At 31.5% G+C, this 21371-nt stretch overlaps 1 protein-coding gene across 10 annotated transcripts; it reads left to right on the forward strand.

The window, feature by feature from the left end:
* Positions 1 to 54: 54 nt before the first annotated feature.
* On the forward strand, positions 55 to 20720 carry LOC139528091 (major vault protein-like). 10 transcript variants are annotated; one of them, XM_071323905.1, is made up of 14 exons: positions 55 to 170; positions 7574 to 7741; positions 8128 to 8323; positions 9097 to 9447; positions 9801 to 9926; positions 10400 to 10510; positions 10712 to 10837; positions 14022 to 14033; positions 15513 to 15662; positions 16099 to 16337; positions 16932 to 17274; positions 17893 to 18104; positions 18516 to 18759; positions 19661 to 20720. In XM_071323905.1, exons 2-14 carry the CDS (start codon positions 7602 to 7604, stop codon positions 19997 to 19999), a joined length of 2589 nt encoding a protein of 862 aa, XP_071180006.1. In that variant the 5' UTR covers positions 55 to 170; positions 7574 to 7601; the 3' UTR covers positions 20000 to 20720. The 10 variants fall into 10 exon arrangements, with proteins under 10 accessions (XP_071180006.1, XP_071180012.1, XP_071180009.1 ...); XM_071323908.1 differs by having other exon boundaries at positions 63 to 177; XM_071323906.1 differs by lacking the exon at positions 55 to 170 and adding an exon at positions 5634 to 5739.
* Positions 20721 to 21371: the final 651 nt, after the last annotated feature.

Genomic DNA, 21371 nt, shown 5'->3' on the forward strand with positions numbered 1-21371 from the left:
GGTAACCATGAATCGGGATTTCCCCTGTGTTGTAATTTCTAAAAATAACTACTTGATGCATTGATTGGCCCAGTAAAACCACGCCTACACTGCGGTAAAACCGGAAACAGGTGAAAATAGTGTTAACTGGACTGGTCAGAACAAAGTCAAAAAAGTTCAACCTCGACAAGGTAAGCAGTTTAGTAAACGTTTGAAGTATTTACAACCATTGACTCGAATGTCTGGCATAATGTCATAGCATGATACACCCTGTCACAGCAAAATGAAACCGAAAGTAACTTGGCACTTGCTGAAGTTGTCGGTTTTCCTAAAACTTTGTGTCGCAGTATCATTTTACTACATGTATATACATGGTCAGATAAAATGCTTTCGTACGTCATATGAATTCGTACTATATGCATGCTTTTTTCAATGGAAATTAATAGATATAGGAAGATGTGATGTGAGTGCCAATGAGACAACTCTCCATCCAAATAACAATTTATAAAAGTAAACCATTATGTTAGATCAATGCACGGCCTTCAACTAAGAGCCTTGGCTCACATCGAAAAACAGACCACTTTCGAGTTTGTCCTTCACAGGAAATACTCGTCAATTATGCGCGCCTTTGTAACTTCATTTACCAGATAGATTGGATCGACTGTATCCCTGTATCCCTGCACTATAAATGGTCATCAAATCGGTAAAATTATCAATGTGCAAGAACTTTTTAATTGTTCGTTCATTGTGCAATGGCAATTTTATTTTACGTTCTTCCGTGCAGATACACTCCCTATTACGACCCTAATTGTTCTGTATGTATACTTAATCACAAGGACAGCTGTGCTGAAAGACAATTTTGAGGATTCGATTTGCTGAACAATTCGTATAATATGGCTTTATAGTTTTCCAACCACACGCTCAACATTGGAACGAAAGTGACAACGCTCCTAAACGCAAGAATGATGTTCACTAAAACCAAAGTTTTTGACAGAAATGTATCGCGACTCGAAAGATGTCTATTGTGATGTCACAATGCAATCTTAATAGTTTGAAAAATGAGCGGAGGATATATATGTGAACTCAAAATAAAAGTTATTGTCGATTATTTAACTGTAATCATTTCTAATTAGAACTTTGACATGTCTGAAGCAGTATAATTTATGTTTCTTTTTGTTAATATTCTGTCCCTATACTATCATGAGTCATGACTATTGTGATTTGGAGATGAATGACGATTTAATGTGTTAGAAAGTCAAGAGAGTAACAAAGGCCTTAGCGATAATAAAAGTTGGTGAATGTTGGGATGCAAATGAGAGTTGAAGGTAGTTAGTGTCATAGAGAATGGATGTGTCTCTTTGTTAAATATGTTTATTATGTAAATTAGTTTTTAAAGCCAGTGTCTATGAATAGCTCTATGGCAGTTATTCCTGTTTTAAATGTGTGTTCCCATTTCTTTCTTCAACAGTGTCTGAATGATGACACAATGGTCATAGCTGCACAATGTACAGGTGTATGTAGTTTTAAAAAGAAACAAATAATTTGAAGAAAGATTTTCTGTCAAAGTTTCATTTTAGGAAATTTCAATTTTATTCCCAGTCAAGGGTTGTAACCTGTTGCCTCTAACTTGACTCTAACTGTCAGTGTAACATGTAAACGGCACTTAAAGTGGTCATCTTGTTGTCATCTGTCTATAGGTCACTGTATTGCCTTCGACAATGACTCTATGATCATGAGGATTAGCCCATGTTGGTACTGAAGACAATTTGTCATGAGATGATATCATGAAAAAGGTCTCAAATCTGTAGTGCTTAAGGCTTAAAGGGATAATTCGCGATTTTTCACTTATCATCTTATTATGTTCATAATACCATAAAAAACATATTCACCAAGTTTTATTTTGATATGAAATCTAATAAAGAAGAAAATTGGGAATTATTAATTTTATTTCTTGAAGCTTCCTGACTTATGTGACGTAGTTTAAGTCTTTGATGCATGCCGGGAGTGAAAATATCTCATTTAAGTGTTGTTCGTTAACAATCTAATTACGCGATTTAAAGCGCATCGACGACTTTTGGTGTAGCTATTAACCAACGAAAAATAAGTGATAGCCATGCAACTTTTAAAATTAGATCGTGTGGATATTTTAAACGAATTTTAATAATAAAATTAATTCATACATAGAACATTTTTATGATTTGTTTTGTACAAATACTTTAAACAAACATATGAAATTGACATGATCAATAGTGTATTAAAAATACATGTTTGTATTCTGACGTTTTTGCTTCATTACAGCAAACATTTTCACTTGCTTGTACGGTGGAAATAAAATGTGTATTGTTTTGTGACACCTAAAGAATGTTGAATGCGTAGGTTAACTCAAGGTAATTAAAAGATTAGCATTATGTAATTCTAATCCTTTGATCCTCATTCAGTGAAATCTAGGCGTCACAGTTCACTGGCATTCAGGTGTGAACAACATAATTGTAAACGGGACTCCGACAAAATTTCAGACACATGAATGTAAAAAAAAAAATTAAAATTAATTAACGGGAATAATAAGATCGCACAATAACTGGATAGCTGTTGTATATTTTTATATTTTGCTTAAGATCACTTTTTAATGAATTATGACTTTTGATTACTTTAGTAACGATAAAACACTGAATTATTTTAATTGAAGAATTTATAAATAAAAATAGCCTTCTAAACACGAGTTTATGAACTAACAATTGTACTATTTCAAATAAGGATCGGCAGCCTTAAATATTTCAAACAGATCATTAACAATTGCAATTATATATTTTAGTCCATCCAAAGTGATCTTTAATTACCTATTTAGAAATTAATGTGCTCATCAAAATATTTTAAATCTGACAACACATGAAGACTTCAGATATTTAAAAAGAAAAATGTTTAAAAAAATTGACAGGAAATTAAAGGATCTAATTGGAATGGAATCGACAAATTACGAACAGATATGCTTTTCAAGTGCGAAAAACATCAACAAAATTTATACATAATCGGGAATATGTCCTTCTTAAAATACTCTTCGTCTCACACCGTAACTATATATAATACTTTAGCTATTTGACCAACGATGTATAAAAAAAGACAACGAATTTAATGTCATCCTTCCCTATTTTTTAATGTAATTATAAGTCTGTTTCAACTGGCAAGAATACCACTAAAGCGGACAAGCAGTTTCTTTAAATATCTAGAGAAAAAATAAATCCCGAAATTGATTTGAAACTTTGATACTCTATAGTTTTCCCGGAAAATATTCACATCCCTCGGTATAAGTGTACTTCCAGTGGCGTATGCATTTTGGAACAATTGTGACGAAGACGAATTTCTTCCTTTTTTCGAGAACAATCTAATTGAATTATAAATGTCCATAACTTCGATGAGCCAAATAAAGTTATATATCGACCTGTGTTTAAATCTCTTCTTCTTCTCCTTCTTCGTTTGGTATACAATAATCTATCGACATTTGATGATTACTTACTGTTGGCATACGTGGACTTTTCATTTTACAAAACTTTTACCCCAATTTACGCAAAATATATTATTCTTTCTTATGTTCTATGTATAAATGTATATATAATTAATTTGCGCTATAGTTCCGTAACTTAGAATCCAGTCGTATATACGAATGGTCGACTAGTGCGTACCTTTTTTTAAATCAATATATTTCTGGTATGTTCCAATCTGTCCTTCACCATTGACAACGAGTATATATTACATTTTACCAAATTTACTCTTGGATTTTTTTTTTTTATTTCATCAGATCTGTTGGTTTTTTTTTGGTATTATTTATATTTTTATAAATAATTTTCTTTTAACCAGAAATGTTATTCATAAACAAGCGTATATGTTTAGTAATGACTATATATTATATCACTTTCGGACACGCAAGATAGAGATGTATATTATACACCTAATAGTTCAAAATGGAAAGTTATAAGTTATCGGCCGTGTACACTTATCAATACACTAAGAAGTGAAACGATGCATGAATTTGCAAACTCGACAGGAAATCGCTTGAATACCTGGACGTGTCACCTCACACCCCCTACAATACCTTTGGGAGTAATACCTTTAGCCATGCGGGTGATCAGTGGAGCGAAGATCCTAATTTATTTGAATAAAGTTTATTACATAAAAGAATTATGAACTAATTAGATTGCCGAAAACAATTCAAGTTTCACGGAAGACTTATTTATGATTTGAAATTTTGACCTTTTCACTAATTCCTATATTATCAGTCTTAAAATAACAGATCATGGTTATTAAAAAAAAAAGAAAATTTTCCGTATCAAGTTAACTAGTCGGATAAAACAACCGTACGATTGACGAGATATCGACACGCAATTACGACTACATCGGGTTACTGTAGTTCTGGTCCTTAGACATATCGCGACTGCAAATCGGACAAGGTGACAAAATGGCCGACCGGAGAGAATTGATACACTAAATTTAAAATCGATGGTGATCTCTTATCTAGCAGAATAAAACTTTAATACCTATGAATTTGAGCATTTTTATACAGAATAAACATAATATCAATTTTTGATTTTTTTGCGAAGTTTCCCTTTAATGCTTAAGGCTTAATTGGGTATAAATTTGTTCTGTTGATGTTTTGAGAAATCTAAGATAGGGTTTGAAGATAACTGGTCAAGGAATAACATATGTGAAAATCAGGCACACATCTAGGAGCTAAATTCATTTAAAACATCATTTTCATGACAACAATTAATGTGTCAGAATTGAATAAATGAGAATTGTCCTACTAGTACCACATTAACTTCAATATAATTCACACATGTTCAGGATTGGCCTTTAATCATAATTTAATTAGGTTTTGACCTTGCAGTAAAAAAGCAATTTCAATTTCAGCAATTCTAATTATGATAAAGAAAATGCACACCCAGGTATGCATTAAAAATCAGATCTGGTGGGAGATGTTATATCATTATTGACCTTGCTGTATAAAGTTAGTTACTACTGATATGGTCAAAACTCTGCCAACCATGATTAACATATTTTGAATATAAAATTTTTACTCATAATTTATGAATAATGACATTTCTTTTCTTAATGAAATTGTCTATATTTTTAAAGACTTCCCATATAGAACCTATGAAAACTATGCACAATCTTTCATTCAGTCAAACAATTCTCTTTACAACTGAAAATAAAAATCTTTTCTAAAAAAGCGTCATCTTTAAAATTTATTTTGAAATAAATATGAATTAGTTATAGTTTTTTTTATATATATATATGAATTAGTTATAGTTTTTTTTTCACTGTTAACCCAGGAGAGATTTTAAGTTTTAACAGTCCTCTCCTGGGGAACTGTTTTAATTAGTTTAATCATAATTATATTCCTTCTCAAAAAAACAAAAAAGGGATTGTACTATGTTAATGTTTATCTTATGTCAACTGAATAGTACAAAATGTTTACATTATAAAGATATTTTTTATATGGATAAAATTTTGTTGTAAACACTATTAGTTTTGACTATTATCTCAGTACTTGTAAACCAAAATCAATTTGATTACATAAACAGTAACTTGTCATAACCAGCACTAAATGAGAAATCCAATTGACGTACATGCAAATAGGTAAGCTGGTTGTGAAATCCCCATTTCTATTTTTAGACTTTACTGTTAGAATTGCACCACAGTGCTGACTAAGGTCAGATATTTGTTTGAGCCAGCATTTTTATTAGGCATAAATTGGAGAGCTTTTGTGTGAGTAAATTATTTAACAAAATGTTTAGATGGTAGCTACACACATTTCTTCAACTATTTAAAGTTATAATGTAACCAAGCATGTAGCATTTGACCTACATGGATTATTTGTCAGCACTCTGGAACAAGTTACCAACTGAAAGTAAATTTTTGTAAGTTTAGTTACTAATTTTCGACAAATTGTAGTAGGATTAAATTTAAGAAAAAAATTTGAATTGATGAACTTGAAATATTTATATTCCAACTTGATAATGCTTCAAAGTAAAATTTCTAATTTTAATAGTAGCTTAAGCTAGATTTCTCATAAAAAAAAATTACTGTGATTTTATTTTAGGCAAAATATGACTGTAAATACATTTTTTCTCAAGCTGATTAATTGCTTAAAGTTTACCACTCATCATGAAAGGTACAAAACAATTTATCTGGTAGACGGAAAATGATTTTTTTTAATACATTAATAATGCAAGGCCATGACATAGCTGATTTTACCCAATGAAATAATAGCAAATAAAGATAGCTCAAGGAATCAATTTAATACGAATGGAAATAAAAACCTTGACTATTTCCTATTTTTTCATTCCAATTCAACATATAACATGTTTTATTTTAACAAATATAATAGGCACACCATGTATTGTCACATGGTGATTTAAACATGATTATTATTATGTGTATGTCAAATTATAATCACTAAAATCAATATGTATATATATCCTAGTAAATAACTTGAACGCTTGGTTGGGTATATATTGATTAGCTCGAGAAGGTCAAAGTGTACTTATTGTGAATATTATGTTTGGCTTGTATCCAACCAACCTGTAAATCCATTCATTAGCGTCAGCATTTTTTCAGGTAAGCTCTTGACATAATAAATATATATATGTATGCATAATTTTTCACACATTTTTATCAAATTAGGCAAAAGATATGATGCATTTATTTTTTCCCCTGTATTCTTAACTGAAAATTAAAGTGAGGTTCAAAATGCAGGACAAAAATTAATGCTGAATTAAGTAAAAACAAATGTAAGGTATATTTCACAATTTTTCTTTGCCTTTTAAAATTTATGACTTCTTATGGATTTTATAGGTTTAATATTAGGTATTTACATTAGATACTATCTAGGATATCATATAGATAGATAAAATGACATATCCCACTCTTCATCTGTCATCTTCTTTTTATGTTAATGCAATAGAGCCTGGGGTTATTTAGGTCATTCAGTCCAAATATATAGTATTGGCCAATGCATAATGTTACTTGTTGATCTCAGACTTATGTAGATTATCAAGACACTGTATATCTTAGCATTGGTGACTCTTGGAAATAAACTTTTATATTATTTTTTCTAAAAGCTACATGCATAAATTTTCATTTGTATTAAGACATCTATATTCATGAGATTTATGTTTTTATTTTATGGTAATTTGCAGAGAAACACACTTTTGATGCACATGATGCAGAGAGACAAAAAGTAACATAAATAATTAAGGCCGTTTATTTTCTCGTTTGAATTGTTTTACATTGTTTTTTCTGTGCCTTTTATAGCTGACTACACGGTATGCGTTTTGCTCATTGTTGAAGGCTGTAAGGTGACCTTTAGTTGTTAATTTGTGGGTCATTTTGGTCTTGTGGAGAGTTGTCTCATTTGCAATCATACCACATCTTCTTTTTTTTTTAAATCTGCTCAAATTTAACAAGTCACAGTTGACATGTGTTCTCTTTGAATTCATGTACAAAACAGTCCTGTCAAAGCTAAACCTAGCAGATGTTCTGAATGGTGTCACATATGACATGACAAAATGTCTAAATGATAAAATATTTTTAATTATAGATAATATTGTAATACATCCACCATCATCATGTCCGCACCAAGGAGATCAGCCGATGAGCCTATCTACAGAATACCACCATATTACTATCTACATGTATTGGACCAAAATCTTAACATCACAAGACTAGAGATAGGTCCACAGACCTTCATTAGACAAGACAATGAAAGGTAAGGAATTTTTCTATAGAGTGCTTCCACGTAACAAAAGGACCACCTACATATCTTGGACATATGTTTGATCGGAACCTTGATAATACAGAACTAGAAAAAGTTCCATAGACCTTTCTTTTTAATGTAAGGCCATGTGTAATCACTACTAGTGTTCATTATATACAATGAACAATTCTTAATATTATTCTGCCATTTTTAATTCACAGAATGAAGAAATTGTTTATAGTTAATGAAAATTATATTTGAAGGTTTTTTTTACATGTTTAAATAAACTCATCATAGATACAATAAATTATTATTCTTACATTTCTCTAAGCTATTATTGTAATCCAAAGGGAAAAGCTACTGTAAAACGTGTATCATATGTGCAATTTTACTTACAGAGTTGTATATGGACCAGAGCGTATGATCACTGTCCCCCCAAGGCATTATTGTATTATTGAAAACCCAGTACTGAAAGACAAAGAATGTAAAGTTGTCTTTGACGAAAGTGGACAGGCCAAACTTGTACATGCTGACCAGGAGATAAGATTGGCACAGGATCCTTTCCCACTGTACCCTGGGGAAATACTAAAACAAGTATGATGTACCATTATGCTACACTTTGTTTTCATGTATTACCGTATGGCACTTATTTTCGCAGGGTGTAAATTTTTGCTTATTTTCTTGGATAGAACAAAATTGTCCAAATAAATTCCTCCTATATAAAAGTTAACATGCAAATGTATTGATAAAATGGTTGAATCCACCATAACAATCACCACCAAAATATTTCGTATACCATGTATACCTTATTCAATGAAAATCGCAAAATCTGGCATAATTGCTCCATTGCAAGGGATTTTGTAAGCATTTATCTGCTAGTCAGATGATAACATCTGCTTTTGAAATATTCACAGATATAGTTTGAATGAGATCTGAGAAAATTGACTTTTTTGAAACTTAAATAGTCTTGGTTTCGTTACATATGCATGAGAAAATCATCCAGGAGGAAGAAAACAAAATTTGTAAAATTGAAATTGAAAAGGAAGTAATCATATGTTTACAAGGTCTTGTTTCTATCATTGTCTATCCAGTACAGGTAACATTTAAGATTTGTTATTAAATCAACATTGATCAGTAGAGTGACAAGGAAGTAAGATGTCTTAGACGTTTTACTTGATATCACACACCTTTAAATGTCGTTCTCCAAATTATAATGACTTGTTTGATAGTTAAACTAGTATCTTCAAGGTTAACAATGTATGATTTAAATCTTCTTTTCATTTTTTGATACTCATAATATTAGGCCTAGTTTATATAACGTGAAAAGTGTTAGCAGCAAATTTTATTATCTCCCTTTTTGTTTATAGGTTGTAACTCCCTTGAAAGTGGTAGCAGCCAACTCAGCCCTTCGGCTCAGAGCTATTCTAGACTTTGAAGATGACGATGAGGAAAAGAGAACAGCTGGGGATGAGTGGCTATTTGAAGGACCAGGAACATATATCCCAAGGAAAGAGGTTGTTATTGAGGAGACTGTCAGAGCCACAGTCATTAGACCTAACCAGGCCATTAGACTGAGGGCCAGGAAAGAGACTATTGACAGACAAGGTGTTGCTAGGGTAACTGGTGAGGAATGGCTGGTGAAGAAGACTGGAGCTTACCTCCCAGGAGCTTATGAAGAAGTTGTGGATGTTGTCAACGCCTATGTTCTAACAGATAAGGTAAAGAGGCTGTAGAGGGTGCATAAAATGTCTTTTTGTGGAAACATGAAAGTAAAAAAATCAAATTTACAGTGAAATTATATAAGCACATTATTGTACCAGCACAAAATTTAGGTAAATTTTAATTTAGAAAAAAATAGATGGCATTTGATGTTTGTTTAGGCAAGATCCTACGATACGTTAAAAAAGGTTACTATCTATAATACATGTTATTGAGAGGAGAAAACCCTATAGAATAAAGAGTAAATCACACAAAAAATATACAGTACTCCTAATTTAATTGATCATTCTCAATATGTTTGGAGGAAATATGTATATTAAAGTTATTAAATATTTTCTTTCACATCTTGCAGAAAGCCCTTCATATGAGGTCATTGAGAACTTTTAAAGATGACTTTGGTGTAACAAGAAAGAATGGAGAGGAATGGCTGATCAAAATGACAGACACAGAAACACACATACCTAATGTGTATGAAGAGGTATGTATCTCTATGGTGTATAATAACAGATAATGAGGCTACAGCCATATGTTCTATGTGTCAGATCAATATTACCCTACTGTATATGTACATACCAGTAAATCTTATGTTTCCCATTACTGAAAACCAGCTGGTAATCTGGAACCATTTATACTTTTGCATTACAAAATGATCGGGAAAAGTGTCAATCTTATGCAAAGTTTTATAGAAAATGTAATTATAGATTGTACAAAATTGTCTGAAAAAGACTTATCCTTAAAAACTATCTCTGAAAAAAATTGGTAACCTTTTTCCTTGTTTTAATCTCTAGAACCTCAGTTGATTGCACAGGGATCATTTTCGATAACCATGATTGACAAATGATTTACCTTAATTTTAAATACCGGTAAGGAACATTAAAAGTCATTTATTTATGGAATGATACCAATGTCTAGCTTCTGACTTTAATGTACACAACTTTATTTTTTCCTCAGGTTGTTGGAGTTGTGAATATTACCACATTAACCAGCAGACAATACTGTATTATCCTTGATCCTTCAGATGAGCATGGCAGACCACAACTTGGTAGAAAGAAATTAGTCAAGGTATGGTGAAAATTTGTTTCAAGGGAATTTACCCCTTTATTTATTCTATTATCATGATTATAATACAATATTCAATGTCAATTTTTACTTAACTGTGGGAACTGTGAAAATAATGCAAACTTGGTGTGTACTTCAAAATTAGAAAGAAAGAAATATTTGGTACATGTAGCAGTATTACTAATTTCAATGTATTTTTGGTAGGGTGAGTGTTCCTTCTTTTTGTTACCTGGAGAACGATTTGAGAGAGGAATCCAGAATGTCTATGTACTGGGAGAAGATGAAGGAGTTATACTCAGAGCTACAGAATCATTCAAAGATACAGATGCTGTAAGTTTTTTGCCTATTTGAAAAAAAAAATCTGGAAAGACATAAATTGATATTCGTGTCTTGGTCGTATAAGCCTCCTAGGTAGCTGGAATATATTTAACAAAGATTACAGCTGTGTCTGCCCATCTAACAGGGTATAAGTCAGCTTTGTATGATACAGTTTGTCAGTTACTTGTAGATAGAAGGTTGGTTTTATCAGGTCACTGCATTTCCCTCAATAAAACATAAATTTCCTAAAAAGCATGACTATGATGACTACAAAAAACAAAACAAAGAAAAAAATCAAAAAAGAGACTGAATTTCATGTTTATTTCTCATTCAATTGCAGAGAAACACACTTTTGGTGCACATGATGCAGAGAGACAAAAAGTAACATAAATAATTAAGGCCGTTTATTTTCTCGTTTGAATTGTTTTACATTGTTTTTTCTGTGCCTTTTATAGCTGACTACACGGTCAATTCATTTTTGCATCATGTGTCTTGATGTTGACTATTTCTATATTTCTTGCATGCTCTCTGAATATTATCATGATTGTTGAATAAAAAGGTCTTGAATTTGAAACAACTTTGAAATAATTTCAAAAGCACTTATTTATTAATGATGGGAATCTGGTTTGGTTTGTAATTCAAAGAAATAGCATTGAAAGAAGACAACAAGACAAACTAATGCTAAAATAAAAAAAAATAAAAACAAGCCTTGACTATAATAGTTACGCCTTTTTATACGATCACAAAAATTGAAATTGTTTTGGTCATATATTGGTATGACGTTGGCATTGTCGTCGTCATTGTCGTCATCGTCCGAAGACATTTGGTTTTTGCACTATAACTGTAGTGTTAGATAGAAATCTATGAAATTTAAACACAAGGTTTATGACCATAAATGGAAGGTTGGGATTGATTTTGGAAGTTTTGGTCCAAACAGTTTAGGAATTAGGGGCCAAAAAGGGCCTACATAAGCATTTTTCTTGGGTTTTCGCACACAATAACTAGTTTAAGTAAACAGAAATCTATGAAAATTTAACATAAGGTCTATGACCACAAAAGGAAGGTTGGGATTGATTTTGGGAGAGTTTTTGTCCCAACAGTTTAGGAATTAGGGGCAAAAAACAGGTCCCAAGTAGGCATTTTTCTTGGTTTTTGCACAATAACTTTAGTATAAGTTAATAGAAATCTATGAAATTTTAACACAAGGGTTATGACCACAAAAGGTAAGGTTGGGATTGATTTTAGGAGTTTTGGTCCCAACGGATTAGGGGCCACAAGGGTCCAAAATTAAACTTTGTTTAATTTCATCAAAAATGTATTATTTGGGTTCTCTGATATGCCAAATCTGACCGTGTATTCAGATTCTTAATTGTTTGTCCTGTTTTCAAATTGGTCTACATTAAGGTCCAATGGGTTCAAAATTTAATTTAGCTTGATTTTAACAAAAATTGAATTCTTGGGGTTCTTTGATATGCTGAATCTAAACATGTACTATGGGCCCAGTTTTCAAGTTGGTCCAAATCAGGGTCCAAAATTATTATATTAAGTATTGTGCAATAGCAAAAAAAATTCAATTGCACAATATTGTGCAATAGCAAGAAATCTTCAATTGCACAGTATTGTGCAATAGCAAGAAATTTTCAATTGCACAGTATTGTGCAATAGCAAGAAATCTTCAATTGCACAATTTTGCGCAATAGCAAGAAATTTTCAATTACAGTTTTGCGCAATAACAAGAAATATTCAATTGCACAGTATTGTCCCGTTTTCAAATTGAAACTTCAAATTAAAATAAAATGTGCATATGTTTTTATAACTAAATGGATAGTTTTCATTATATAACTTATGCACATATACTTTTTTCTGAAGAAAATTCTTTAATTTGTCCACATTTAGAAGAAGTTTACTTTTTTTTTAATTGCTTGCTTCCAGGAAGCAATTTGCGGACATATTTTCCATATGCATAGTGACCTTAGCGTGACCCTCCTCATAAAAATCCAGTGATTGTAATTCGCATGGATTTGTCTTTAAAATAAACAATTATCTGATTGTACATGTTAAACACAAGCTCAATACCCATGCTTTTTTGTTGTTTGTTTAATATAAGGTAACAATCGGTTAACTTCGAGCCAGCCATATTTTTTAAATCTTAACAGACAGAGAGAAAAAATTGATGATTCTACAATATATTTGCGTAAAAAATGATAAAATCGTGCACAGAAGACTTAGTTTATAATATATACATGCATTGGTTCAAGAATTGGATAAACATTATTTTTCACTAGTCACTCGTTTCATGACTATAAGGTCCAAATGGTCAAAAATTAAACTTTGTTTGATTTCAACAAAAATTGAATATATGGGGTTCTTCAATATGCTAAAACTAACCATGTATTTAGATTTTTAATATTTGCGCCCAGTTATCAAATTGGTCCACATTGAGGTCTGAAGGGTCTAAAATTGAACATTATTTGTTTTTATCTAAAATTGAATTCTTGGGGTTTTATGATCTGCTGAATCTAACCATGTATTAAGATTTTGGATATTGGACCATTATAGGTAAATGTCCAATTTAAAATTTTTAACTTTTTAAGTTTAAGTTCTTAGACCACATTCATTCTGTGTCAGAAACCTATGTTGTGTCAACTATTTAATCACAATCTAAATTCAGAGCTGTATGAAGCTTAAATGTTGTGTCCATACTTGCCCCAACTGTTCAGGGTTCAACCTCTGCGGTCGTATAAAGCTGCGCCTGCGAAGCATCTGGTTTATAGAAGTGTTTAAATTCAGTACACTATGCAGTGAACATATATTTTTCAAAGTTATGTCAAAAGATTAGATTGTTTTGTTGTATAACATTTATTTACTCTGCATGTTAATATTTTGTTGCATACCATAATATTAAAAGTCTGCTTATGTTAATTCTGTCTGTCTCTCTGTGACTGATTTGCCATTTCAGGATCTAAGCGACTCTAAGGTATTTTTAAGCTGTTCAAACACCTAAGTAAAGTGTACATTACACCTTTGGTTGGAAATCCATTATTTTCTGGAAAAACAAATTGCATTTTTGGCATTTTTAATTTGTTTTTACCCAAAATGCATTACTGGTAGATTCTGAAATGGTAAAATGTCAAATAACATTAAAGTGTAAAGCAGAGAAGAGAAAAGGTGAATATTACCTTTTTGTTTATTTCAGCCTGATGAAAAAGTAAGTCAGCAAGTGCACTTAATGCTTTCAGTGCTTTGATCTAACTGTGATTCTTGTCATACACATTAGATATAAGTAATGTGCTAGCTGCTTCAGAATAGGAAGTGCTTTCTTTGATTATCTAGTGTTTTTAATGTGTGTTTGTCCTTTAATCCCTGTTTTGCTAATGTGTTTTACTAATGTGTTTTGCTAATGCCTTAAATTGTCCAGTGTTTTTTCTCATCATTAAAGGGAATCATGAAAACAAACCATGCTTTTTATTTGAAACTAGATCGATTAATTAAAGACAATGAAAAAAGAACAAATTATTTATAGTTCAATAAACAAAGACATTTAACTTTTTCAAAACATAATTTAGTTGTTAATTTGTAAATTTCCTGAATGATATGTAATTCAGCTGTTTGCATTGCAAAGTGCTACAATTTGTATAAATGTACTAAATAATAACAAAAGATTTCTTATAATGTGTGCTTCAATAACATAAGTATGCTTTATATTAGGTTCATATTTCAACCTCAATTCCATTGGGAGACTCCTATACTGTTTATACAAAAGTAAGTCACAGTGACTTCGCTTTGTAAATAGATATTTAAAAATTCAATGTTGTTTGAATATATTATTTTAATAATCTTTTGTTCAAGTTTTCAAAAGAAATTTTAAAATCAAGGATTTGAATAAGTTATTTTCTACATAATAAATATTAATAAGCTTTATTTTCAAGAACAAATTCTTGATACAAAATAAATCAGTTATTTTCATGCTGTCATCTATTATTCATATCTCATTAGCCTTTTATTGGTCCCAATATCTATGTAATACTTGCCACTGGACATTAAGAAGCAATACTCTATCATTCGTTTGATACCAACCTTCATGGGTTTTGTGGGTACAGGTGAACTACAAATTCAAATGTTCAACACATTACAAATTTTTTAATGACTTCAAAATATCTGCTTGAACATAATAGTATTTTCATTTTTTACATTTTCAAGACTTACATGTTTGAGATTTCTATTCATTCAAATTTCAATACACATTTCATCAAACTCCTTTACTAATAGATACTTGTTTTCTGTGTACTTAATCTGGCTTTAAAGATGATTTATTTTGAGTTTACAACATATAATAGCCTTAATGTAGCTTCAAAGGGGTTCTATCTCTGCATGAGCAATAAAATATTTTTCATGAAGTACAAGTTCAGTCCTTTGACAAAGTTTTTCTCAGTGCATTTACCATGCTTATTGACTTAAGTTTTTGCACTAACAAGTTTTTCATTTCAACTTTATACTTTTATGGCTGCTTTTTAATGTAGAACTGTTGGTAGTTTTATAAATACTATCAGTTTAAGTCTTCAGAAGTCATTTCATTTCATACTAGCACATAAAAAGATAGTCAAAACAAGATTTACAAAATCAAGATTCTGTTGGGAAAGATTTTTTGTGACAACAAAGTTATTTATTATCAAACTTTTTATTTAAGGATGTTGAAAGGAAACCAGGAGATAAATGGATGATCAGGGGACCAGCAGAATATGTACCACCTGTAGAGGTCGAGGTCATCATGAAGAGAACTGCAATCCCATTGGACGAAAATGAGGGAATCTATGTCAGAGATATTAAAACTGGAAAGGTTGGTGTTACACATATATATATATATACTAACATTAAAACTTGAAATCAACAATAACAAATTCATTTTTTTTTTAAATTCAAAAGAAAGATAAAAAATCTTTTTTAAATGGAATATTTAGCAAAATGAAGTTATTTTTTGAAGTGAGGATTTTTTCATGAATTTTGTTAAACAAAAAACAACCTATTTTGTAACTGAACAATTCCGAGAATTTTGTGTATGTTATGAAACACCGGGGATCTCTATTTTGACCAAAAATTATGAATTAAGATTTGATGTATTGTTATGTTTTTTAAAATACACTGGGTACTGTATATCATTATTGAGAGAACACACAAACCATTTAAATAGTAACATCTCCCATCATCCATCAACGTTTGATATTGTCTTTACACTAGTGAAGTTTTGACTAAGATTAACATTATACATATTATAGGTCAGAGCTGTAACTGGAGAAACCTATATGTTAAACCAAGATGAGGAATTATGGGCCAAAGAACTTCCTCCTGCAGTTGAGACCCTTCTTGCCCAAGGAAAAGACCCTATGGCAGACAGGAGTGATAGGTCCAAATCAAGTGATTCATCCAAACCACGCGACAAGACTCGTGTTGTCACATTCAGAGTTCCACACAATGCTGCAGTACAGATTTATGATTATAAAGAAAAGAAAGCCAGGTAAATAGTGTTTCATACTCAGTGTATACATTCCCATATCCAACAGGCCATGAGCAGAATCAGGCTAGTCATTTGATTCATAACAATCTATGAATATTGATTGAGTAGAAAGTACACATTGTAAACCAACTTCTTCAGGGCTTTAGTGGCCTAATGGGCTAAGAGGTTCATATACAATCATCACAATCTTTTAATTTAAGGTTGCGAGTTCAAACTCAGCGGGTTCCAAGTAAGTTAGACATCAATCTTAATCAACAAGAAATGCCAGTTTTCCTGCTGAATATCAATGGTTCTTTATGGTTACTCCTGCTTTCTCAATTAATTAAATCTGACCACTGTGGTATGGCAAATTTTGCTGAAACTGGAATCAAATATCTAAAAAGAAACAAACAAAGTTCTTTATGTAAATCTTTGATAATTGTTGAATGATCCAGACAATTTTGGTAAAATTTAGATTTTATTGAAAACTTATAATTCACAAATTTAATCATTACCCTTGAAATCCAACAAAATTAGTATCAAACAAGTTGTAATGATTGCACAGTAGTTAGTTACATAGAAATAATACCACTTGTAATTTTCTTTCCTTTATAGAGTTGTGTTTGGTCCAGAATTAGTTATGTTGGGTCCAGATGAACAATTCACACAGCTTAGTCTCTCTGGAGGTAAACCAAAGAAACAAAACGTTATCAAATCATTGTGTTTACTTCTTGGACCTGATTTCTGTACTGACATTATCACCGTAGAAACAGCCGATCACGCTAGGTTGTCACTTCAGCTGTCATACAACTGGCACTTTGATATTAAAAATAAAGAAGATAAGACAGAGGCATCTAAGATTTTCAGTGTACCAGATTTTGTTGGGGATGCCTGCAAGGCCATTGCCTCCCGGATTAGAGGAGCTGTGGCTCAAGTTCAGTTTGATGATTTCCACAAGGTATGATTAATAATCTGTACAAGTGTAGATCTTAATAGACACATGCATTATCACTGAAATTTTTTTATAGGTCAAACTCATAAAATTATTGTTCTATTCATAAATATTACGCATATAAAAATTGTTTTAGCTGTTGAGAAAATATTCATAAATATTGCGCAAATAAAAATAAATGTGTGGTATGATTGGCAATTTGAGTACTCTCCACCAGAGACAAAAGTGGCATAGAATTTAACCTTGAATTATAATTTTATGAACAAATAAACATGAGCTAAAAATTGTCTTTCAAAATTATACTAAAGAATTATTTCCAGGTTTTTCTCAAAATCCAGGGGTGGTGCTAAAAACTCCAGAGTGTAAGAGAACCACTCTGGAATATCCTTTGATGTTCCGTGAGGCATATTGATAGATACGAAACCTTATGTTTATACATGTATCACTGCATAATATAATTTTTTCTCATCAGGGCAAGGAGTGAATCAATCCTATTAAATGAAGAAAAAATATATTATGCCATATAGAATAAAAAATACAATCACAAATAATCAGTACAAACTGAAAATTATCTACTGTGGACAGAAAAAAAATCAAAATTAAGAAATCTGCATTATGTTACAGAATTCTGCTAGGATCATCAGATCTTCTGTGTTTGGTTTTGATGACAAAGACAAAGTGCGTGAAGTTTTCAAATTCCCACAAAACAACTTGGTATTCACCAGTATTGATATCCAGTCTGTAGAACCTGTAGATCAGAGAACTAGAGATGCCTTACAGAAGTCTGTACAACTGGCCATTGAAATCACAACAAACTCACAGGAAGCTGCTGCAAGGTAGATAACTCTACAATAACTTCTACTGGTATCATAAAAACACACAAATTATTGTACAGGAGAAAACTGCAAAGTAGTTATGAAAACACAGTTCAATTTTAGATGACAAGGCATTTATAAAAATGAAGAAATGGTTTCATTTGCCAATGAAACAATTCTCCACCAGAGACCAAATGACATGAAGATTAACTACTATGGGTCACCATTCTGACTTCAGTACCTTATCATTATAAATGGCAATGGTCCTGCTCCCTAATGTTGGGAACCTGTACATGATTTGTTTGTTCATCTGTGCTGGTGTTTATCATTTAGATAGTTCATGCCAGAAATAAGAATTATATTGGAAGTAATCTGCAAAACACAAATTGATGAATATAAGTGAAGAGTTTTATCAATATATATTTTTTTCAGGCATGAAGCAGAAAGATTAGAACAGGAAGCTAAAGGAAGATTAGAGAGACAAAAGATATCAGATGAAGCAGAAGCTGAGAAATCCAGGAAGCAATTGTTAGAACTACAGGCAAACAGTGCTGCAGTAGAAAGTACTGGTCAGGCTAAAGCAGAGGCACAGTCCCGAGCTGAAGCTGCTAGGATTGAGGGTGAGGCAGCTGTAGATCAAGCCAAACTGAAATCACAGGCCATGAAGATTGAGGCAGTAAGTATAAAAATGTGTTGCTCTGTCAGAATATAACATTCACTAATTATACAACTGCAAAAATTGAAAATTTTTGGTCGTATATTGGTACGACATTGTTGTCAACGTCGTCAACGTCCGAAGACATTTAGTTTTCGCACTATAACTTTAGTATGAGTAGATAGAAATCTATGAAATTTAAAAACAAGGTTTATGACCATAAAAGGAAGGTTGAGATTGATTTTGGAAATTTTGGTCCCAACAGTTTAGGAATAAGGTGCCAAAAAGGGCCCAAATAAGCATTTTTCTTTGTTTTCGCACAATAACTTTAGTATAAGTGAACAGAAATCTATGACATTTTAACATAAGATTTATGACCACAAAAGGAAGGTTGAGATTGATTTTGAAAATTATATACCAAAGATAATGCATACTGTGGACTAATTATTATTCCCTGGATACTTATTTTCGTGTATTTCCTCAGGAGAGAAAAATAACAAATTTAAATGTTCAACAAAACCTCAGATTTCCTATTGGCTTGTCTAGAGATTTTTTGAATCCATGGATATTGCTATCTATAAAAAGAAAGTATATCTCAGCATATAAATAATATAATATAATGAATATAAAGAGATTTTGAAAGATTGTCAATTACTATAATTTCAAATTGAGACGAATGGATAAGGATGTTACCACCACTGGGAACCATATGCCCTTCAACAATTAACAAAACACATAGCTTGACCTTTTAGAAAGTTTTGTCAAATATGTCAAAGAGACAACAGCCATACTGAAGAGTAGATAACAGCCAAAGGCCACCCAAACTTGTCTAACAAAATGAATTCTTGATTATTCTCATCCAAACCTCTAGGTTATGCAAATGTTTGAGATCATATCTTCAAATTCTTTGTTGACTTTGTAGGAGTCCGAATTAGAAAGACTTACACAAGCCAGAGAGGCAGAACTTAAATATGTGAGAGAGCAGAACGACATGGAACTTTCAAAATCAAAAGAAATGTCAACTATCGAAACAACAAAATTCAAGAACATGGTGGATGCTATTGGAGCAAATACCTTGGCAACCATGGCTTCAGCTGGACCAGACCAACAGGTCCGTATGTTGCAGTCCCTTGGCCTGAAATCAACCCTTATCACAGACGGTAGTACACCAATAAATCTGTTTAATACAGCCAACGGATTGGTTGGAGGTATGATGCCAGCGAAGAGGAGCAGACGATCGGATGAGGAAGATGATGATTAAAACGTTGTATTAAACTGTTGCGTAAAAACACCAAAATGAAGTTTGAAGTTTGACCTTTACTTACTTAACTTAACGATAAAATCCTTGGTGAAACTGTAATGTTTATTTTTTGTTGTACACATTTTGTCGGAATTTATTTCATTATCTTCTTTCATATTTTGTTGAATATAATTTTGTTACTTTTTGTTATATTTTTTTTTATTTGAATGGACAAAATGTTTGAGTGATAAGAAAAGATGTGTTAGTGATACTTGGAATTTTTAGTGAAAGAGGAGTGAAAATTATATTTTGATAAAATCAATGGACCAAGTATGTGATAAAATTTCATAGTGTTTTCCTATCTTCATTGTATAGTTTTATATCATTTTCATATCCAAACTATTACTAGGAAATAATGGTTATCTTTATTTATTTTGATTATTTAATCACTTTTATATACTGTTTAAAACATACAAAGGACACAAAATGTTTGTGCAATAATTATTGTCTTACTCTTCTATGTGCTGTGAGTAAGTTATATATGTCTGCTATTTATATTATACACTGTTTACATACAGTCAGTTTTATATTGACCATTGTAAGCTTCTTAAACAATCATAACTGTAAATACCGTGATTATATATTGTTATAAATCATGTGATGTATGGTTAGTTGTAGTGGATTTGAAAAAAAAAGAAGTAAAAAACATTTAACAGAAAAGTTAATAAAAAATTAAATATAATCTCCTTTTCTTATTTCAGTACTATTTGTTTTTCATTAGTGAACACAAAAAAAAGAAGACTTTGAAATACCGATATAATACCCTAACAAAGAATTTACTAATCACATACTTAAAGTAACAAAATCTTTTGGACAAAAAATGAACAAAACAGAACATATTACAAGTTATTTAGTTTGACTTCTCCCATGCATAAGACCAAATGTTAAAATTGTTTTTCTGGATACCCAAAAACCTGCTTATGACACCATATAAAAGAAAGAAGCAACAAACACAATACATGCCACACAAATGTGGATGACTGCAAACAAATTAATTTGTGCTACTCACAAGAGTAGAAAAAAATTAATTTTCCATTCTTAACTACATCAAATAAATTTGTGAATTGCAAAGAAAGGGTTGGCAAACCAAAGCAGTGGAGGACGATCAATGCATTTGAATGGGGATATATAGTTGGAACCCCCCTTTATCATGCATATATGGGTTGGGACCCCCCCTTTTTTTTTTAAAATGGCTGGATTCGCCCCTGCAAAATATCTGCTAAACAATACAATGGTTTACAGTATCATATGAAGTGTGGCAGTTGGCTCGTTGTCAATTATATTCACCACTACACATGCTCAGAAAAGCTGACCAACTTCAACCAGTGCACAT

Source organism: Mytilus edulis, chromosome 6, assembly GCF_963676685.1.
Source record: "Mytilus edulis chromosome 6, xbMytEdul2.2, whole genome shotgun sequence".
Lineage (NCBI taxonomy): Eukaryota > Metazoa > Mollusca > Bivalvia > Mytilida > Mytilidae > Mytilus > Mytilus edulis.